We start from the raw sequence: 23211 nt of genomic DNA, 5'->3' as shown, positions 1-23211 counted from the left end.
TGCAGAGAAGTGTTTTTGTATGTGTAAGCAGGTGCTTTGCTCCCACAGTGGGTGAGGCACTTTGTTAGCTCACCCAGCTGATGGGTTATCGTGCAGATGTTTCGTTACCATGCTGGGTAACATCATCAGCATGATTTTCGTGAAGTGCTATTGTCTGTCCCAATTGTTTTTTTATGCGGTCCAGTCTGTTGGGGCGAGTGTCCACTCCAGGGTCTTCTCTGCAGCAGTTTGTACACTGGGTCTACTTCTGGATTTGTTGAAGGCCTTACAAACCGCTCAGGCAGACCTGAAAGTGACACTCACCCCAACAGATCGGACCACATAAAAAACTAAGCGGGACAGAACAACAGCAATTCACAGAAGTCACAATGATGATGTTACCTAGCACGGTAATGTCTACACCATAACCCAGCAGCTTGGCAAACTAACCAACTACCTCATCCAAGGCCTGAGCTACAGATCTTCGCAGAGATCTTAAAAAGTGGGATGGATTTTACAGAGGGGCATATCCCATGCCCTCAGAGCTAAAAGTTGATCTGCACCTTGCCTACTTTAAATGTGGCTGCCCCAGAATAATAACACACTATTCTAGGTTTTATTTAAGAAAAAGCATATGTAGCCAGCTGCTGCATATTAGTGTTTAGAAGATCAAACCATAATATAAATATAAAAAGTCAGGTCAAGTTTACCGTTCATTTCAAAATGGAAAGAGATGGAGGAAGACCAACAAGATATACCAAATTCTCAGTGATACCAGATAATTTCTAGGTTAAGTACAATTATTTTGAAAGTTTTCAAAGCTAGTTTATGAAGTTATCCCTTATACATTGTAGCATGTGCATAGCTGGAGAATTTTTAAACAAACACAAAAATGTATCTGAATACTGTTACAAATTTATGAAATTGTAATGCAATTGCAAAACTAGTGAGACAATCAGAAGCATTGTTTGAACAGAGTAGATATGTATGGACAAAATCAATGCCATTTAAAGATTTCTTGCTTTAGACCAGAATTGACAATACTCTGTAACTGCCTTTTTACATTCCATTATGCAAACATCCTACATTACAGCTACTCTCTGGTCACTGCAGATAGCATCAAGCAGCTATCTTTCATCCATCAATCATCATGTCATCTTTCAATGTTTCCAACATCCCAATCCTCTAAATGAGCTGCCATATGATGCCTGATGAGTGACACACTATAAAATTAAAAAAAAAGTTTGGATTTGAACTTCGTCTGTCACTACTACAGTACCATTATATGCATTTGCAATTAGGATTGGAGTACTTGGAATGTTCATCCAGGAAACACGGTTGCTGGAAAAGACCACAAATTAATTGTTTAACATGAATGTAGATGTGTACCATAACTTGAGTTTGATTCTTGCAAGAGTGAGATGCTAACAGTAGAAGAGCTAGTTTTGGTTATTCAGAAAGCAGGTGGGGCTGGTGGGAGAAAAAGAGAGAAAGCTAGTTGGTGGGAAGGGTATGGTTGACTTTGTTACCTGTTTGACTTGGCAGGAATCAAACTGGAGCTTTCCAGTTCGGAACTTCAGTTGTGCTTCAGGCATGTGAGAGCTCCCTTGAAGCAAAGTAATAGTGGATCTGGAGGAATATGGGCCAAATGCAGGCAAATGGTACTAGTTCAGTTCAGGAAACCTGGTCAGCATGGACAAGTTGAGCTGAAAGGTCTGTTTCTGTGCTGTGTGACTCCATTGTCATTGCTATGCTGGTCAAATGCAAACTGATTGTGAAGGAATCTTGAGCTAGCTTCCCAATCCCTACTGACTCCGCCAGTAGCTGCTGGTGGAAATTCAAGCAATTACTAATCTTTTAAATTAGACAGAATAATTGTAAAAATTGGGACTGCTAATGATATATGCATTGGTGCAATATGTTGGCCATAATGGATCTTCAGTGTCTAAGGGCAGTATGATTTTGCTCAAGTTCATAAAATGAGGTTTGTGGAGTTAATGTTTGTTGTGCTCAATGTGTTGCACTTTTACATGGTAAAATGTGCCACAGTGCTACAATGAGTGTAATCAAATATATTCCACTGTCAAGCTACAAAAAAAAAGGCAGATAATTGAAAGCTTAGTCATAAACAGTATTTCCTTCTTTAAGATGCTGCTTAAGACCAAAGAGAGAGAGAGGTAGAGGTTTGAATACAGTATTTCAGAACTCATTCATGGCAGTACAGTGAACAAAAGTAGAACTGTGAATGTCAGAGATGCTCAAAAGCCAGAACTGGAACTGTACACAGATCTGTACATAGTGCAGAATGGGAGGAGATAACAGAGTTAGGGTGTGTAGATATCAACCTAAATTTTGCTGGGTTAGCAGAAACTTAACTAGAATGATGTAAAGGAGAAAACACATGGAACTTAGCGACAATCTAATAATTAGAAACATCACTGGCTTCAAAATGTTTGTGTTACATACACAGATAATGGGTGAATGAGACTTTGTATGAGCAAATTGGCCACAGCACATGGCAAGAGAAGGTGAAGATATTTTTGGATTGTCCTTTCCAAAAAAGTGGTCATCTAATAAACAACAATAAAATCAGATACAAAAGAAGATTCTCTCTCTACAATACTGCCAGACCTGCTGAGTTGCTCTAATACTTTGTATTGGCATTAGATATTGAAATGCTAATATTGTGACTTCATGTTTAAGCATTTTAAAAATACTCTTTCTTCATATTTAGCAATTAGGTTCGAAGGATCATTATTTAAGCAAGGCACTTCCTGAAAGTCACATTTTATGGTAACTGCTTATTTCATGTAGAACCCCTGTGTGGGTTTACAACTTTCAGGTTGCAGTTTGTTTGGAGATTGTTTGAATTCTTCAGTTGTTGGCCAGCCTTGGAAAGGGGAAAAGCTTCTCAGCCCAGCACTTCTGCTTTTGTAAAATGCCTTTTTGTGGGCCCAGTGTGGTATTTGGAATATTGCTCTAGTCCAACCCATAACTATGTTTCTAAAAACTTGGAATGCCAACACAGCTTATTTAAGAAACATGCTAAGATCTCAGAGACAATTGCTTGTGTTTAGTGAGATTCATCTTTCTGCATCAGAACATTAGACTGACAGTTGTCTGAACATTACACATCTTGTGTGTCTTTTATTTTGCCTTCAGGATCTAACATTTAAGCAAGAAGTGTTTTATCTTCTCCCAGAGTAAATTACCACAGAAAGAATTTTGTTTTCTCTTCATGTAGAATGTGAAAGTGTTTTTTTGTATATTTTGGCTTATTTAGAAGGGTCCACATTTATATTTCCATAGTATGAACTAAGGATTAGCCAGTTTCACATTGTCATTTAATAAGTTTTGTTTTAATAAAATCAATAATTTTGTATTTATATTAAAATCAAAATCAACCAGGTAACCCAAGTCTAATAACAAGAAAGCATACGACTGACCAGATCTGGAAAAACAGTATAATTTATGTTGTCTTCCACAGAAAAGTGGGACGAGCCAAAGACAGTGAACCCCTCCCATCTCAATCGCAACACTGTAGGGTAGAGATCTTAGTGACCATGTGCAAGGTCAGCAATAAAGAAATGGGATTGTAGCAAATCCATCTCTGAACTATAAGATTTCTCCTGAAGTGCACTGGACAGAACTGAAAACAAGAATCAATTTCACCCTCCACTTTTGAGCCCATCTTCTCAAAATAATATTATGGACCTTCATAAATGCAAACTACAAAATATGCTTAAATTATTGAGCTGCTTCTCAATTGGCAAGTCCTTTTTCCCTGAATTTCCACAGCCACACAGAGGCCAACTCACCCATGGACCAGTCAAGCAAGCAACTCAATTATAGCAATTAAAAGTCATGGTGGGAGGAGATCACCTACATTTCTGTATTTTCCTGTCCAAACCAAGAAATAATGATAAATAAAATAGACAAGACAGACATGTCAATATTCAAGTATCATGCACAGAGATTGGATGTTAGATACTCTATTTAGTTGTCTATTTTTCATATAAAACCATATGCAACATAATCTTCTAGATACTGGCTTCAAGTTATTTCTCTAGTTTGTTTGACTTAATACAGAACCCTCAGCATTCATACTGTCAGCTTATTTATAACAATTATCAAGGGAAAACCTCTCTAATGCACGATTCACAAAAGTACAAGATGTATTGTTAAGGATGACTTAAAGCCTAGCCAACTAAACACACCTTAAGAATAAATTTTGGGGCAAGAAAGCCAGGTATCAGAATGAATTGGCTGAAAACATAGCTGCCAAAGACGACTAAATGGAACAACCATAGCTGAAACAGAGGTCTTAATGGAGGGCGATAGGAAGGTGAACGATCACCTTTGATGCAATTGAAAAGGCAAAACTCAATAATAGTTAAAAATGTTTAAATATTTAATGAGAAGTACATAGCTAATGAATTCTAAACATATAATATGCCTTATTCCTTTGTATAGTGTTTCAAATGGAGCCAGGTAGGTCAAAGAATTCCTGTAGATTCTGGGAGAAATCTAAATATCACAGTGCATCATTACATTTTAAAAAAAACAATCTCACTTGCATTAAAAGCATTTTTTAAAATGTTACTTATGCAAAGAAAGTAAATTAGGTATGCAGTGCCAATTCCCAAACCATTATATCTATGTGCCATCCAATTTACAAAACATTTTTTCTTAAATAGACATATTAATTACAAATGGATCATTTCCGAGCATGTATGCATCCAATAGCAACTCTTAACTCTACATACATGTTGGTTAACAGCACCAGCTTACATTTCAAAAACATATTTCATTATATTTAAAGTATACAATGTACATCAGATAAACACTTTTCATGTAAGTTCTTCCTATGGGAGTAGAAGCTGGTTAAAAGGAAAACACATGCTACAGTTTTACCTTATGTCTAAAAATGTTATAGTTTGATTTCTTTCAACCATATTTATCCCTTAAAAAACACATACACAGAATAAAACAAACATCGCTATCCAAGCAATTTTCTCTCCACAAAAAATCTTCAGTTGATTACAACAAAACAACTGGACTTCAACACATAAGATAGAAGATAATTTCTTAAGTCTATCAGACCATATAAATATTGTTATACAAAACTTGTCAGCAACGCCTTTCATAAGCAATGAACGTTGACAATTACTATGCTTTGAAGGCAAAATATTTTAGGCACAATGAAGTTAACAGTTTAAGCAACAACTCAAGTGCAGGCGAGAAATAACTCTAATTTATTCTTGAGAAATAAACATAAGAGTTGCAAGAACAAATGTAGACATCATTCAACAAATACTACTCAACTCTGATTTCATAGTTTAGTGAGGGCTTAGAAAGATAAAGCTGCAATTTATATAAAGAGATTACTGAAAAGGTGCAGTAACAAAGTAACTGCCCAATAAGCATGTTGAATCGATTTGTTTGACTTACTTTTGTTTTTATAAAGTTAGACTGGCTAATTGATTACACTTCTGTTGAATATTGGGTTTAGCAGACGTATGTACTTATACTAAGTAGCAGCAATTATAACTAAATCTATTATGCCTTTTATTATATTAAATACTGTGAGTGAATATTTCCAATCACATTTATACTCAAAATGTTTTTAAACAACATCCAAAAAAGCAATGGAGACATAAGATTATTGATAGAATTACTGATTACAGGCATTGCTTACATAATTGCTTTAAAAATCACAGATTTTCAGATTGAAAAAGATGAAATACAGATAAGTGTACATTGCACTTAATATAATGCAAACAGAAATAATGAAGAATGGACGAACAAAATTAAAGCGGAGAAATGTAAATTTTAGAAAATGGATAGAATAGCCACCAGCTCTACTCATTCATGTAATTATTTGATTTTAAACAAAAATAGAGGAGACTAAAGTTTTAAAAATTGCTAATATTGTTACACTTTGTGGTTGAACAACTAAAAAAAGAATAATGGCCAGCATCTTATATAATAAAGATCCACATGACATATTATTCTGTAATTACACCTGGGCTGCTATGTGACTATATGTACACAGACATGCTAAGGCAATGCAAGCTGCAAACAACTGTTCCTCATTTAAAATAAAGCTGCTTCCATTGGTTTAGACTGACACAGAAATTGGAAAGCTAATTTTCTGTACTGCAGGTAACAACTTTAAAATCCACCCCAGTGAAGAAACAATTGAAAAGCAAATCCTTAGCGTTTTAAAGTTATATTCAGTTATATTATTTGTATTGTCATTTTGAACCTGATTATATTAGATGCACTTCACAACCGGTGTTGAATATCAATACTTTCCTCTAATCGGAGCTCGACAAATAAGCCAGTTTCATGTCGGGAGAATAGTAAATATTTACACGTACATCACATTGCAAAAATACAAATTCAATAATGCCTAGAACTTGTATACAAGAATGGCAAAAATTACATCAATACTTGAAGATTTCAGAATACTACTCCTTTTTGTTCCCAGTTTCAGGTGGCAATCCAGGAGAAAAAGGTTTCTTATACCAAAACCTGTATGTTCCATACCAGGCAGAAATTCCAAAAGCAGTTCCAATTATTTTATGAGGCATATCATGAAAATACACTGCAGTACAAAAAAACATCCAAATCCACAACAAAAGCAAGGCATTTAAAGCAATAAACAGTGATTTAATGATTGTTGCTATGGCCTTTCCTGGCTTTTGCTCCACTTTGTGAAGTTCATTCATGACAGCTATTTCTTCTGTCATAATTAGTACACAGTATGACAATAAGAAGGAGTGTCCAGAGATGTCAAAGCCAAGCCAAATGTGGCCATTTTTCTTGCAGGTGTATAGGTTATCAAGTTCATGAAGAACAGTCATATTTTGGGATTCGTAGCACTCACCTGTGAAATTTTCAATAATATGAAAAGTCCTTGTGCTAAGAAACCAAACACCAGTTCCTACCAGACATGAAGTTACACGACGTACTGCAAACAGAACATCCCTTTGAAGAAAGTAATTTGAAGTGAAAATAAAGGGAAATAGCAGGCCCACGGTCCAACCCCATGAAAATTTGACGAAGTACCTGCCAAAACAAAATGTGAATAACTTGAATTCCAAGATAGGTCTTGAATAATCACAACTGTCAATGTAGGGCTTTTGTCAGTGGTAACTATTGAAGTTTTCCGTTAATAAACCAAAGTATTTCTTATAAACCAGATTATCCCAATTACTTACAGAATAACTGAAATTTTCCTGGTAGGTTTTTTAAATTACTCATTTTAATAGTTCTCTCTAAAGCATTAATGAATCGAAGAGGAAGTTTAAACACTTCAACAAATAAATGAATGTGAAATACTCCCATCACAAACCTATTGAAGCAAAATTTATTGAAGCAACACTTTTAATAAAAGAATTGTAGAGTTGTTCATGCCAACCAGCTATCCCAAACTGATCTAGTCCCATTTGCCAGTATTTGGCAGATATCCCTCTAAACTCTTCCTATTCATATACTCATCTAGATGCCTTTTAAATGTTGTAATTCTACTAGCCTTCACCACTTCCTCTGGTAGTTTATGTATATACCACACCCTGCATGAAAAAGTTGCATCTTAGGTTCCTTTTATATCTTTCCCCTCTCAGCTTAAACTATGCGCTCTAGTTTTGGATTTCCCTACCCTGGAGAAAAGACCTTGGCGATCTATCCTATTCATGCCCCTCATGATTTTATAAGCCTCTATAAGGTCACCCCTCAGTCTCCAACATTCCAGGGGAAAAGCCCTAGACTATTCAGCCTTTCCCTTTCCCTATAACTCAAACCCTCCAGCCCCAGCAACATCCTTGTAAATCTTTTCTGCAACGTCAAGTTACACAACATCCTTCCAAAGCAGAGAGAACAGAACTGAATGCAGTATTCCAAAAGTGGCCTCACCAATGTCCTGTACAGCCGCAACAAGATATTCCAACTCCTATACTCAATGCACTGACCAATGAAAGCAAGCTTAACAAACAGCTTTTTCACCACCCTATCTTCGTGCGGCTCCACTTTCAAGGAACTATGTACCTGCATCCTAGGTCCTTTTGTTCAGCAACACTTCTCATTAACTGTATAAGTCCTGCCCTGATTTGCCTTACCAAAATGCAACACCTTACATTTATCTAAATCAAACTCTATCTGCCACTTCTTGACCCATCTGATCTTGATCACTGTACTGAGTGAATCTTCTTCACGATCCACTACACCAACATTTTTTTAAATAGTTATTTGGTAGAATCAAAATTATAGGGAGAATGTGGGGCAGTGGAAATACACTTGCATTGATCAAAGAAAAATACTAGCCCAGAATTAAGGGTTGAATAACTTTTGTACTGATTTTATAGAGTCTAGTCTATAAAATCAATTATGGAGATGTTATTATTTTACTGACTGAATAGACTGAAAAGCATGGATCATTACTCATCAATTAATGTTCAGGTTCCAGACCAACCTAGTTTGCTTCGATGCCATAGCTTGTCAACAACATTATACACAACTAAATTACATTAGAGGTTCAATAAGAACAGTCACAGGAATCTGCTGTCCATCTGTCCTAAAGGACAATATTCTGTCACTTAGTTTGGCAACAATGCACAACATAAAAATGGACACTGCCAAAGATTAGATTAGATTTAAAGTCTGGTTGAAGATTTGTAGCTCGGGTGTCCGTTGTTGTGGTTCTGTTCGCCGAGCTGGAAGTTTTTGCTGCAAACGTTTCGTTCCCTGGCTAGGGAACATCATCAGTGCTATTGGAGCCTCCTGTGAAGCGCTGCTTTGATGTTTCTTCCGGTATTTATAGTGGTTTGTTCTTGCCACTTCCGGGTGTCAGTTTCAGCTGTAGTGGTTTGTATGTGGGGTCCAGGTCGATGTGTCTGTTAATGGAGTTTGTGGATGAATGCCATGCCTCTAGGAATTCCCTGGCTGTTCTCTGTCTGGCTTGTCCTATGATGGTAGTGTTTTCCCAGTCAAATTCATGTTCCTGGTTGTCTGAGTGTATGGCTACTAGGGATAGCTGGTCGTGTCGTTTTGTGGCTAGCTGATGTTCATGGATGCGGATTGTTAGCTGTCTTCCTGTTTGTCCTATATAGTGTTTTGTGCAGTCCTTGCAAGGACTGCACAAAACACTATATAGGACAAACAGGAAGACAGCTAACAATCCGCATCCATGAACATCAGCTAGCCACAAAACGACACGACCAGCTATCCCTAGTAGCCATACACTCAGACAACCAGGAACATGAATTTGACTGGGAAACCACTACCATCATAGGACAAGCCAGACAGAGCTGCAAATGTGTTGCTGGTCAAAGCACAGCAGGCCAGGCAGCATCTCAGGAATAGAGAATTCGACGTTGAGCATAAGCCCTTCATCAGGAATAAGAGAGAGAGAGAGCCAAGCAGGCTAAGATAAAAGGTAGGGAGGAGGGACTAGGGGGAGGGGCGATGGAGGTGGGATAGGTGGAAGGAGGTCAAGGTGAGGGTGATAGGCTGGAGTGGGGTGGGGGCGGAGAGGTCAGGAAGAGGATTGCAGGTTAGGAGGGCGGTGCTGAGTTGAGGGAACCGACTGAGACAAGGTGGGGGGAGGGGAAATGAGGAAACTGGAGAAATCTGAATTCATACCTTGTGGTTGGAGGGTTCCCATGCGGAAGATGAGGCGCTCCTCCTCCAGCCGTCGTGTAGTTGTGTTCTGCCGGTGGAGGAGTCCAAGGACCTGCATGTCCTCGGTGGAGTGGGAGGGAGAGTTAAAGTGTTGAGCCACGGGGTGATTGGGTTGGTTGGTTTGGGCGGCCCGGAGGTGTTCTCTGAAGCGTTCCGCAAGTAAGCGGCCTGTCTCACCAATATAGAGGAGGCCACATCGGGTGCAGCGGATGCAATAGATGATGTGTGTGGAGGTACAGGTGAACTTGTGGCGGATATGGAAGGATCCCTTGGGGCCTTGGAGGGAAGTGAGTGTGGAGGTGTGGGCGCAAGTTTTACATTTCCTGCGGTTGCTGGGGAAGGTGCCGGGGGTGGAGGTTGGGTTGGTGGGGCGTGTGGATCTGACGAGGGAGTCACGAAGGGAGTGGTCCTTGCGGAACGCTGATAGGGGAGGGGAGGGAAATATATCCTTGGTGGTGGGGTCCGTTTGGAGGTGGCGGAAATGGCGGCGGATGATACGTTGTATGCGCAGGTTGGTGGGGTGGTAGGTGAGAACCAGTGGGGTTCTGTCTTGGTGGCGGTTGGAGGAGCGGGGCTCAAGGGCGGAGGAGCGGGAAGTGGAGGAGATGCGGTGGAGGGCATCGTCGATCACGTCTGGGGGGAATCTGCGGTCCTTGAAGAAGGAGGCCATCTGGGCTGTGCGGTGTTGGAATTGGTCCTCCTGGGAGCAGATGCGGCGGAGATGAAGGAATTGGGAATATGGGATGGCGTTTTTACAGGGGGCAGGGTGGGAGGAGGTGTAGTCCAGGTAGCTGTGGGAGTCAGTCGGTTTATAATAGATGTCTGTGTTGAGTCGGTCGCCCGAGATAGAAATGGAAAGGTCTAGGAAGGGGAGGGAGGAGTCTGAGACAGTCCAGGTGAATTTCAGGTCGGGATGGAAGGTGTTAGTAAAGTTGATGAACTGTTCAACCTCCTCGTGGGAGCACGAGGCAGCGCCGATACAGTCATCGATGTAGCGGAGGAAAAGGTGGGGGGTGGTGCCAGTGTAGTTGCGGAAGATGGACTGTTCCACATATCCTACGAAGAGGCAGGCATAGCTGGGGCCCATGCGGGTGCCCATGGCAACTCCTTTAGTTTGGAGGAAGTGGGAGGATTGAAAAGAGAAGTTATTCAGGGTGAGGACCAGTTCAGTCAGTCGAAGGAGGGTGTCAGTGGAAGGGTACTGGTTGGTGCGGCGGGAAAGGAAGAAGCGGAGGGCTTTGAGTCCTTCGTGATGGGGGATGGAGGTGTACAGGGACTGGATGTCCATAGTGAAAATAAGGCGTTGGGGACCGGGGAAGCGAACATCCTGGAGGAGGTGGAGGGCGTGGGTGGTGTCCCGAACGTAGGTGGGGAGTTCTTGGACTAAAGGGGACAGGACCGTGTCGAGGTATTGGGAGATGAGTTCGGTGGGGCAGGAGCAGGCTGAGACAATGGGTCGGCCGGGGCAGGCAGGTTTGTGGATTTTGGGCAGGAGGTAGAAACGGGCGGTGCGGGGTTGTGGGACTATGAGTTCCATAGTGAAAATAAGGCGTTGGGGATTCCATAGTGAAAATAAGGCGTTGGGGATTCCATAGTGGGCACCCGCATGGGCCCCAGCTATGCCAGTTGCCATGGGCACCCGCATGGGCCCCAGCTATGCCAGTTGCCATGGGCACCCGCATGGGCCCCAGCTATGCCTGCCTCTTCGTAGGATATGTGGAACAGTCCATCTTCCGCAACTACACTGGCACCACCCCCCACCTTTTCCTCCGCTATATCGATGACTGTATCGGCGCTGCCTCGTGCTCCCACGAGGAGGTTGAACAGTTCATCAACTTTACTAACCCCTTCCATCCCGACCTCAAATTCACCTGAACTGTCTCAGACTCCTCCCTCCCCTTCCTAGACCTTTCCATTTCTATCTTGGGCGACCGACTCAACACAGACATCTATTATAAACCGACTGACTCCCACAGCTACCTGGACTACACCTCCTCCCACCCTGCCCCCTGTAAAAACGCCATCCCATATTCCCAATTCCTTCGTCCCCACCGCATCTGCTCCCAGGAGGACCAATTCCAACACCGCACAGCCCAGATGGCCTCCTTCTTCAAGGACCGCAGATTCCCCCCAGACGTGATCGACGATGCCCTCCACCGCATCTCCTCCACTTCCCGCTCCTCCGCCCTTGAGCCCCGCTCCTCCAACCGCCACCAAGACAGAACCCCACTGGTTCTCACCTACCACCCCACCAACCTGCGCATACAACGTATCATCCGCCGCCATTTCTGCCACCTCCAAACGGACCCCACCACCAAGGATATATTTCCCTCCCCTCCCCTATCAGCGTTCCGCAAGGACCACTCCCTTCGTGACTCCCTCGTCAGATCCACACGCCCCACCAACCCAACCTCCACCCCCGGCACCTTCCCCTGCAACCGCAGGAAATGTAAAACTTGCGCCCACACCTCCACACTCACTTCCCTCCAAGGCCCCAAGGGATCCTTCCATATCCGCCACAAGTTCACCTGTACCTCCACACACATCATCTATTGCATCCGCTGCACCCGATGTGGCCTCCTCTATATTGGTGAGACAGGCCGCTTACTTGCGGAACGCTTCAGAGAACACCTCCGGGCCGCCCAAACCAACCAACCCAATCACCCCGTGGCTCAACACTTTAACTCTCCCTCCCACTCCACCGAGGACATGCAGGTCCTTGGACTCCTCCACCGGCAGAATACAACTACACGACGGCTGGAGGAGGAGCGCCTCATCTTCCGCCTGGGAACCCTCCAACCACAAGGTATGAATTCAGATTTCTCCAGTTTCCTCATTTCCCCTCCCCCCACCTTGTCTCAGTCGGTTCCCTCAACTCAGCACCGCCCTCCTAACCTGCAATCCTCTTCCTGACCTCTCCGCCCCCACCCCACTCCAGCCTATCACCCTCACCTTGACCTCCTTCCACCTATCCCACCTCCATCGCCCCTCCCCTAGTCCCTCCTCCCTACCTTTTATCTTAGCCTGCTTGGCTCTCTCTCTCTCTTATTCCTGATGAAGGGCTTATGCTCGAAACGTCGAATTCTCTATTCCTGAGATGCTGCCTGGCCTGCTGTGCTTTGACCAGCAACACATTTGCAGCTGTGATCTCCAGCATCTGCAGACCTCATTTTTTACTCAAGCCAGACAGAGAACAGCCAGGGAATTCCTAGAGGCATGGCATTCATCCACAAACTCCATTAACAGACACATAGACCTGGACCCCATATACAAACCACTACAGCTGAAACTGACACCCGGAAACGGCAAGAACATCCATCAACAGACACATCGACCTGAACCCCACATACAAACCACTACAGCTGAAACTGACACCCGGAAGCGGCAAGAACAAACCACTATAAATACCAGAAGAAACATCAAAGCAGCGCTTCACAGGAGGCTCCAATAGCACTGATGATGTTCCCTAGCCAGGGAACGAAACGTTTGCAGCAAAAACTTCCAGCTCGGCGAACAGAACCACAACATTAGATTAGATTCCCTACAGTGTGGAAACAGGCCCATCAGCCCAACAAGTCCACACCGACCCTCCGAAGAGTAACCCACCCAGACCCATTTCCCCTCTGACTAATGCACCTAACACCATGGGCAATTTAGCATGGCCAATTCACCTGACCTGCACATCTTTGGACTGTGGGAGGAAACCCATGCATACATAGGGAGAATATGCAAATTCCACACAGACAGAATTGAACCTGGCATCCTGGTGCTGTGAGGCAGCAGTGCTAACCACTGAGCCACCATGCCGTGGTTAAAAAACTAAAAGCAAATGCCATGCAACCTTGCAGAAAGAGGACAAATGATTTTTTTAAAATTGGTTTTAGTAAGTATCTTAAATGATGAGAAGGTGGTTACGGGTACACTGGTCTACAAAGAAAACTCCAGTTTACATACATAAAAGGAATAGCCACTAATGGTCGAGTAAAAGGCATAAAGCAGTAATAGGTTGGGATGTTCCTTGGTGGGGGAGGATAGAGCTGCAGTTCAGCAGAAGATTTGAGACAGAGGAAGGTACGGTCTGGAGAAATCTAAACAGAGAAGAGAACTTTGAATTTTAAGTGTTGGTAGACAGATGCCAATGCAGTTAACAAAGAGGAGTGATGATGAGAGTCAATTGAATAGTACTTGGTTTTTGCAAATAACAAATGCAGAATTTTGGATGAACTGATTTTCAGGAGGATGGGAACAGAACGCTGTGATAGCACTCAGTCAATGTAGTCTGGAGAAGATAACACGATTAAGGTATCAGCAGCAGATAGAAAGGTAGGAGGACAAAAATTGGGCCAAATGACCTAGTTTGAACAAAGTAATCTTTACAATGTCACAGATAGGAGATTAGGAAATTCAGCTGTGACTCACACACCACCCTAAAGGTTGTGAACAGTCTCATTCAGCCTGACAAGTGGTTAGGAACATGGACAGAATCAGTGACAATAGGATTGGAGTTTGACAGATTGAAGAGTTGGCTCCCGTCTTGATACTTAATAAATAATTGTTTCCCTAAAATCCAGGTGGTCATTAAACAATATGAATCAAAGTAGTGCAGGCTTCAAGATATGTGGAGAGACCGAGCCGGATATCTTCAGTTTATGTGTGAAAAATGACCCCAGTCTGCTGAAGGTATTATGAAAGAGAATTGTAAATGAGGAACTGGACAGCCAAGGACAGATCCTTAGAATAGCACAGGAATGGAAAAAGAACCAATTTTTGGAGATGTCTTGTTCCCAAAGAGATGACCCAAACAAAAACAAAGGTGTCACTGAGCTAAACACCAGAGGTGCCTCAGGAGAGGATTTTGATTATTGTAGCTTTTCAGACGAAGACTCATAAGTCAGTAATAAACAGGGAGAATACATTATGTTCACACTCTGAATGTCATTTCATAAAATGAGGTCTATGATACAGACAAATGCTAGAATTGAGAAATTCAGAGAGTTGGAAATGGACTTGTTGAGCAATAGGGTCAAGGGTTTTGGAGCGGTTTGCAAGAACTGAAGGGTAAACAGTAGCTATTTTTTGAGAAAGTATGAAGATTTTTAAAGGGAGGGAGCTAAGGTTCTCGAGGAAATGCACACAATTTACAATAGCATGGAGGTCAGAAAAAGAAGCTAGATGATCATAACTTTTCTCCATTCAGAGAATCCTCATCTCCTATGATTTTGTCAAAGTTCTTGGCGCCTGTTCTACCATCACTTTCTTTGGCTCAGTATCAATTTACATCTGATTACACTCAAGAATTTTACTGTGTTAAAGTTGCTATACAAATAAAAGTTGTTAGTTATATCATATACGATACAACAAAGTCCAGGAGGAAAATAAGACATCATGCACTGAAACCTGTTCTGTGATATTTGCACTATGGATGAATCAAACAAGGCATCAGAAACAACTACTAACCATATTCATAGTCATTGTGGACACAAGCCCAGATCACACATTGATTCTTGAAGGGCTCATGCCCAAAACGTCGATTCTCCTGCTCCCTGGATGCTGCCTAACCTGCTGCACTTTTCCAGCAGCACATTTTCAGCACTAACCATATTCAGTCAACCATGCAAAACTTCTTTACTAACATCAGGGAATTTGCATCGGAATTGGAGAGCTATCCTCCAGCCTGACAATCAGACTCACAAAATCATACTTTGAAGACAAATGTTCCAGACTCCTCCATCAATATCGTTGGATATGTCCTGTTTTACTGGCAGGATAAACCTACTATAGGTAGTAGCACTGTGATGTATAATTGCTGGAGAAGAGCTGACTCAAGAACTTCAACATGGACTCTAACCCACTGCTGATGTTTTTCATGCCTTGAAACATCAAGGAGAGCCTGTACTGAATAATTATTGGAAGAGGCATTCAGGGTAGCAAGGGCACAGAATGTACTTTAGGTGGGGGCCTGCAATGTCCATCAGCAAGAGAAGTGCAGCTGCATGATGACCGACGGGCCTGCTAGAAGCCTTGAACACATATCTGCCAGACAGGACCTACAGCAACCGTTGGGAGAACCAATGGGAGATAGAAATGTACTAGGCCCATCCTCACCAATGTGCCTTTCACGCGACAATACTGGGTGGAATGAGTACCACATAGTTCTTGTGGACACAAGCCCAGGCCACACATTGAGAGCACTGCTCGTCATATTGTGCAGCACTTCCACTGTATTAAGTGGGTCAAATTCAGAATGGACCTAATCAATTGCAATCCTTCAGGCACTGGCAGCCATGAGCAGTAGCTGAATATCATTCAGCAGTCTGCAATCTCACTCTTCCACTACCGTCACACCATGGGCTCAATAATGGTTCAATGACACATGCAGGAGGTCATGTGAGGAACAGAACTAGGCATTGCTAAAAATGAGGCATCAATTCTGGTAAAGTTACACATAGGATTATACCAGTGCTAAACAACAGAAGCAAGATGTGATGAACATGAGATCCCACAACTAACTCTACAGATCAAAACTCTTCAGCCCTGCTACATTCAGTCATGAATATTCAAGGACAATGAAACAAATAACTACTGATTGTATCTGAAACCATCTCATTCTCCTGATAATGTGGAAGGGCTGCCCATCAGTGCGAAAATTCATCTTCTGCCAGAAGTACTAAGCGAATGACCCACTTTAGCCTCTTCCCAAGATTCCCAGAATCACAGTAGCCAAAGTAATTCATTTCACATGGTATTAGGGTCAATTAACTCAGTTGGCTGGACAGCTGGTTACAGCGCAGTAATGTCAACAGTACAGGTACAGCTTCAGTACCACAAGGGTACCATGAATGTCTCGCTTTCTCAACCTCGCCCCTCACCTGAGGCATGGCAATCCTCAGGTTAAACCTGCCACCAGTCATCTGCATCTGAGATAGCAGCTCTATGGCAACTTTATTTTACTATAGGAAAATTGCCAAATAATTTGGACACTGCAAAGGCTATAAGCTCTGACAAAAACCCAGTTGTCATTCTGAAGACTTTTGCTCCAGAACTAACCACATCCATCACCAAGCTGTTTCAATACAGCTTCAACACTGGGATCTAAGCATCAATGTGAAAAATTGCCCAGACAAGTTCTGATCACAAAAAGCAACCCTACCAATTTCAGCTCCATCAGCTTGCTCTTAAAGTGATAGCAACTATCATTGACAGTGCCATCAAGCAGGCTAACACAGAAATAAACCTGCTCACTAATACTACTTGGATTCCATCAGAGCCACATTGTTCCAGATCTTATAAAAGCCTCTGTCTAAATATGGAGAAAAGAAATGAATAACAGAGGTGAAGTGGAGAAAACCACTGTTGACATCAAGGCTGCATTTAACCAAGCATTACTTTAAGAAGCCCTTCTAAAATTGAAGTTAATTGGAATCGGGCAAAACACACCATTGTTTGGGGTTCTAACAAGCATAAAGGTGGCGCAGACCAAAGACTGCAACTCCAGGCAATTATTATAGAGTTCTTCAGGATAATGTCCTAGGCCTAGACATCTTATGCTGCTTCATCAATGCCTTTCCCACCATGATAAGGTTAAAAGTAAACATGTTCACTGATACTTGCACAATGTTCAGTTTGTTGCCATTACTCATTCCATGATTCATGTGTTTTTGTATATATGTTTTAGCTCTAGAAAGTAAAGTTTATGTAGATAAAGGGATAATTGCAACTAAAGCAAGTTAGCAGCCATATTTCCTTGAGGGGTCAACAGCTGGTTAAGATGATAACTAAAATGTTGGAATTTAGAGACTGCCAGAAAACAAAAAAAAACCTGTGTTTGTTTAATATAGTCACTAAATTAGTTTAAGTGCATTGAGTAAACATTGAAAGACTGGAAAACCCATTTACTCAAATCAGATCAAAAAGGAAATTATAAGAGAGAGATATTAATTTAAAGGTTTGAGGACAGCACAATAGGCTTCATCATCAAGGAGATAGTTTTGAATTATCTGGGTGTTTGCTAAGAGTCGAGAGTGTGGTGCTGGAAAAGCACAGCAGGTCAGGCTGCATCCAAGGAGCAGGAGAAATCGACAGGTGGGACTAGATTGGGTTGGGATATCTGTTCGGCATGGACGGGTTGGACCGAAGGGTCTGTTTCCATGCTGTACATGTCTATGACTATGACTCTATAAGCCCCACATTATGTTTGCTGAGAGTTTCAATTTGCAGTTTAGACCTCATGTGGTTTGCTTTAGTCCCTGTTTGAATTTTGAGGGGAATAAGAGGTGGAAGATTGCCCAGGTTGAAGTGATTAGGAGGATCTACAATGGCCCCCATAGTGTCTTATTACAAAATAAACTAACCTGTTGAATTAGCCTAGAACTATTGAACAGACACTAGAACAAGGAAGTGAGGCATCTAGTCACAAGATTGTAATAAAAGTTTTACCTGAGAATGTCTGGAGCTACTAAATTATATATCATTGATGGACCATATGGTCTGGTCCTGTTCCTATTTCTTGTGCTTTTGTTCTTGAGGAGGATTTTCCAAAAGGACTGTGGTATAGTTATGGATCATCCCTAGAGAAATAAATAGCTTTAAGATCAATATAACTTACAAAGAGAGTTATTGGGAGAAATCATAAGTAAACCTGAATGCATAACACAGATAATTCTAAATTATATTATTAAGCTAATAGTCGTTTTGTTTAATTTTATAAAATCTTTTTTTGTTTTAAGATGCAAAATCTATTCACTCTAACTAGGTATTCAGATTTTTTTTTAAAGAATATTAACGATCCTGAACTGGATTATAGCAAGTTCCAGTGGCAACTCCTCAGATATTGAAGCAACCTATGCACATATGCAGCAAAACCTGGACACCAACCAGACTTAGGCTGTGGCAAATAATACATGCACCATACAAGTCCTCTGCCATGACTTTCACCAACAAGAGAGCCTAACCATTCTCCTGATTCTCACCCCGAACCCCTAACATCGACATCCCATTGATCTATCACTGACCAGAGATTATCTGGACCAGCTGTATAAACACTGGAACTACAAGGTAAGTTAGAGTCTGGGAACTCTGTGGTGAGTAATTCATGTCCTGACTCTGCAAAAGTCTGAACACCATTTACAAGATACATGTCAAAAAGCGTGATGGAATACTCTCTACTTGCCAGCATCAATGCGGCTCCAACAACACCATCCAGGACAAAGCAGCCAGCCAATCTGATCGGTACCCAATCTGCCACCAACTACCAGTGGAAGTAAAATGCATGATATACCAGAGGTAGTGCAGCAAATTGCTCAGACCCCTCCAATATTTCTAAGGTTTGGGTAGGGCAACATCAGATTGGAAGCTGCCAAATTTTATATCACTTTTCAGGAAAGACAGGTGGGAGAAAACAAAGAACTACTGCTCAGATAAGCCAAACACCAATTGTTGCAAAACTACTTCCAAACAGTGACCTCTTACCACTAGAAAGCAAGCATCATTTTCTGGAGGTTCCCCTCCCAAGGGACATGTCACACTGACTTGGGAGTATATCCTCCAATATTACGAGGTCAAAAGCAACAAGGTCCCTTCGTAACAACCCCATGTATAGTTATACCATATGGACTGCAGCAGTTCAAGAATGCAAATCACTGCTACAAGACAATTTGGGACAAATGTTGGTCTTGTCAACAGCAATCACATCCAAAACAAAATCCAGCATTTTTTGGGCAATGAGGATCCAAATAATAGAAACCTTCAATAAAGGAAACAGTAACACTCCACAGAAAATAATACACTTTCCTCCAGCTTGTTTGGAATTAACGCATTTCCTTTAAGCATTACCTAACATGGAGATATATGGTGATACATCTCAACAGCAATTGGTGCACTTGTACCACTTTCCTCCACACTAGCTCTGAGTCATGCACGAGCTTTCCACATCAAAAAGCAGCATGGATAAATGGAAAATATTTCCTTCTCTAACTCACCTCTTCCTCAGGAAGAGATAAAACAAATAACTTCAAAAGGTTTCTTGTCTGAATGCACAATCATCTGCTATATGATCTTTCAAGAAAGGTGTAGATAGATATTAGGTCAAGAGAGATCAAAGGACAGGATGAAAAAGCAGGAACAAGGTATCCAGCTGGATTATCAGCCACGGTCATACTGATTGGCCCAGCAGGTTTGAAGGTCGGAATGGCTTTGTTCCTATGTTTAGTGGCAAAACCAGAGACAAATTAATTAGATCTAATCGCTAATGTAGAGACATTTTTATAAGGTAAGAATGATGGGAAATAAATATTATAGAGAATATTTCAAAGTGTCTTTTAAAAACTAACAAAACTAAAAACTAAACTACAAACAAGTTGATCAGGGAAAATGTAGAATGTGGGTGAACTAGCCAGAAATATGAAAAAGTTGCAAAATCTATCATTCTTTGGTGTTTAGAAGAATGATAGATGCTTTTGTTGATACATACAAGATTTCAAGGAGGTTTGAAAGCACAGATGCCAAGAGATCATTGGTCAGGGAATCTAAAACATGGGGCATAATTTGAGGGTAAAGCCTCAGACAAAGAGAAATTTCATTATCAAAGGGTTATAAATCTTTAGAATTTTTCACCTTGAGAGTCTGCATCACGAAATACTTTTAAGCTGCTCATAGATTTTTGGCCTGTAGATGGTTGTGGGCAGCACGGTGGCACAGTGGTTAGCACTGCTGTCTCACCTGAGACCTGAGAGCCTGAGACCCGGGTTCAATTCCCGACTCAGGCGACTCACTGTGTGGAGTTTGCACATTCTCCCCGTGTCTGCGTGGGTTTCCTCCGGGTGCTCCGGTTTCCTCCCACAGTCCAAAGATGTGCGAGTCAGGTGAATTGGCCATGCTAAACTGCCCATAGTGTTAGGTAAGGGGTAAATGTAGGGGTATGGGTGGGTTGCGCTTCGGCGGGTCGGTGTGGACTTGTTGGGCCGAAGGGCCTGTTCCACACTGTAAGTAATCTAATCTAATTTTACAAAGGATATGGGGAGTAGGCAGAGAAGTGCAGCCGAGACCCGGTAAGAGGAAAAGTACCGAGGATGCAGGAAATCTAAATCAATTTTGAAACTGCCCTGCTAACAGTCATACCAGATTGGAAACAATTAACTCTTTCCCCACAGATGCTGCTCGTCCTGCTGAGTTTCTCCAGAGTTCTCTGCGCAAAAATGAGTCATGATCGAAACGAACGACGGAGCAGGCTAAACAGGTCAAAAATGATCTTCTGAGCAAGGTCAGCAACAATTCAGACCTCGCCCCTGTAATTATCAGCCAGCTATTCGGTCACTGAAGACATCAGAGCTCAGCCCACTGCTGTTCTTGTCTAACATCCATTACCATGATCTTAGCAGCATGTTAGGAGCAGGAGGCTAAGACAATCACTTTGCGATAACATAAAAACACTAATCAGAGACGATTCCTCCCATTTACAGTGGGATCGCCCACCTCCTTCTCACTGCTGTCACTCAGGCTGGGCTGGGCTCAGCTCGCGGCTACCCGCCCGGGAGACGAAGAGTCAAACCATAACCGCCGCTGGGGCACGCGCACTGGGTGACAGCCGTAGCCCGGGGCCTTCGGTACTCACATATTCAGGGCATTCCGCCGGTCAGAGAAGTAGGAGTCGGCCAGGGGTTGGTTCGCTTTCAGCAGCGAGCCCCCCAGGGTGATGAGAGCGAGGATTGGCGCCCCATACCGGTACAGGCAGGCCCGATGAAGGGCCGTTAAAGACCGCACGACGCCATCAAACGACATCTTCACCCGGGGAAGGCGGCCTCCGCTCACTGCCCCTGATTGGTGATGACCATCCCTCACCTATTGCCACCTGATTGGTGAGTCCCGTCACCCATCACGGCCCCTGATTGGTGATATCCAACCCCGCCCATTTCCTCTGGTTTGATGAGAACGTGCCAGCCTATTGCAGGTACTGGAGACCTCAGGCTCCGCCCATCAAGTTGAATAGTCTGGGGATAAGTCCCACCCGCTGCACTGGATTGGTTAAAAGAATCCGACCCACTCGACTGGATTGGCCAAAAGCAGCCCGACCTTCTACATTACAATTCGCTGTTGAGACCAGTCCAGATTCACATTCCTGTGTTTGACTGTCAATTATCGTATGAATGAGGTTATAATCCAACAGGTTTATTTGGAAGCACTAATGGTTGTCGACCACCTAATAAAGGAGCGGTGCTCCGAAAGTTAGTGCTTCCAATTAAACCTGTTGGACTAAATCTGGTGTTGTGTGATTTTTAACTCTGTACAGCCCAGTCCAACACGGGCACCTCCAAATCATGTATGAATGAGAGATGTATTCATCAAAGATGGCATACAACCCAACCAACTGCAGTAACCTATACTTCTATGATGCTTTTAACACATAAACAGCCCAATTTTGCAGCAAAGTATAACACTGAACTACATGACAAGATAAGATGCCCTAAGGTTAGGTCAAAGAGGAACGCTAGAGTGACTTAAAGGAGGGAAGTGAAGTAACAAAGCAGAAACGCATAGGGAGATAATTCCAACCTAAACACGTGTCCTGATGGAAAGAGGTTAGCCAGGGTTGATCTTATTGAGTATGAGTTCTCTATTTGGGGCTGTTAACATGAAAGTAAATCAGGAAGTCCTGGCTGGCAGGTATAAAAAGGAATCTCGGAGATTCTCCTCATTCGAGGGACTGGCTTGAGCTAACTGGTCAGAGTTCATATGCTGTGCACGTGTAAATAAAGAGTGACCTGGTGATATGATACAATGGAGTTATTTCAGTGGTGACAAGAGAAAACAGTACACTCCTAAAGAAAATGTACTTGCAACTGTCATCTTTGAGTAGGGGTAAGCATTTCTGGCAAAATGCCTTTATTTGCGAAGGTGGACTCATTAGATCCTGATGTCAAAGACTGGGTCCAGTTTGTGGAAAGAATGCAATATTTTTTCCAAACATATTATATTGGGGCAGATGAAAAGCAATGAGTAAATTTTCTGACTGCATGTGGACCTGCAGCATTTTCAGGTATTAGGAGCCTGATCCTAAGGGAACAGATTCTAAAGCTTTTCAGGAATTGATGTATTTAGTTAAGGAATGTTACGATTTCAAGCCTCCTCTAAATCTGAGACGGTATCAATTTAATTTGGCAGTTCGAGAACGGGTGAATTGTATTGGACTTTTTCTTGGGGTTAAGATGACTGGCGGAGACATTTGATTTTGGGTTAACCATGAATGAGATGCTGAGAGACTGTTTGGTATATGGGATTCATGATGTAACCATGCAAAAGCACCTATCAGCTGAAGCCCAACAGGACTTTACACAGGTGCTACAACTGGCTTCGTCTTTACAATATGCAGCAAGTGGAGCATGGGAGCTACAGGCTATCCCACAGGAAGTGGAAACCCTCACCTGTCTAACTGAGCTCAGGGAACATCACTTGAGTGTAGGCAATTGAATAGCCTCACACAGGACACTTCCTGATCAGAATGACCATAGGTCAGCCCACTACAAACCACAAAACAAAGCCAAACCTCAGCCAAAT

General features: G+C 42.4%; 1 protein-coding gene across 2 annotated transcripts; it reads right to left on the bottom strand.

The window, feature by feature from the left end:
• Positions 1 to 5655: 5655 nt before the first annotated feature.
• LOC132822739 (acyl-coenzyme A diphosphatase FITM2-like) lies at positions 5656 to 21482 on the bottom strand. 2 transcript variants are annotated; one of them, XM_060836027.1, is made up of 3 exons: positions 21272 to 21359; positions 18100 to 18230; positions 5656 to 7053 (listed from the first exon to the last, which is right to left on the bottom strand). In XM_060836027.1, the coding sequence occupies exons 2-3, from the start codon at positions 18132 to 18134 to the stop codon at positions 6453 to 6455; spliced, it is 636 nt and encodes a 211-aa protein (XP_060692010.1). In that variant the 5' UTR covers positions 18135 to 18230; positions 21272 to 21359; the 3' UTR covers positions 5656 to 6452. The 2 variants fall into 2 exon arrangements, with proteins under 2 accessions (XP_060692010.1, XP_060692009.1); XM_060836026.1 differs by lacking the exon at positions 18100 to 18230 and having other exon boundaries at positions 5657 to 7053; positions 21272 to 21482.
• Between the last annotated feature and the right edge of the window lie 1729 nt (positions 21483 to 23211).

This window comes from Hemiscyllium ocellatum, chromosome 15, assembly GCF_020745735.1.
Source record: "Hemiscyllium ocellatum isolate sHemOce1 chromosome 15, sHemOce1.pat.X.cur, whole genome shotgun sequence".
Classification (NCBI taxonomy): domain Eukaryota; kingdom Metazoa; phylum Chordata; class Chondrichthyes; order Orectolobiformes; family Hemiscylliidae; genus Hemiscyllium; species Hemiscyllium ocellatum.
The sequence above is the reverse complement of the archived record's forward strand: the minus strand, read 5'-3'. Positions and strand labels throughout refer to the sequence as shown.

Excerpts from the sequence above, each read along its gene's own strand:
- LOC132822739 (XM_060836026.1), bottom strand. The coding sequence starts at position 21,438 with ATGTCGTTTGATGGCGTCGTGCGGTCTTTAACGGCCCTTCATCGGGCC. Across the intron at positions 7,054-21,271 it reads CGGCGGAATGCCCTGAATAT|GTACTTCGTCAAATTTTCAT; the intron begins GTGAGTACCGAA and ends TTGTTTTGGCAG.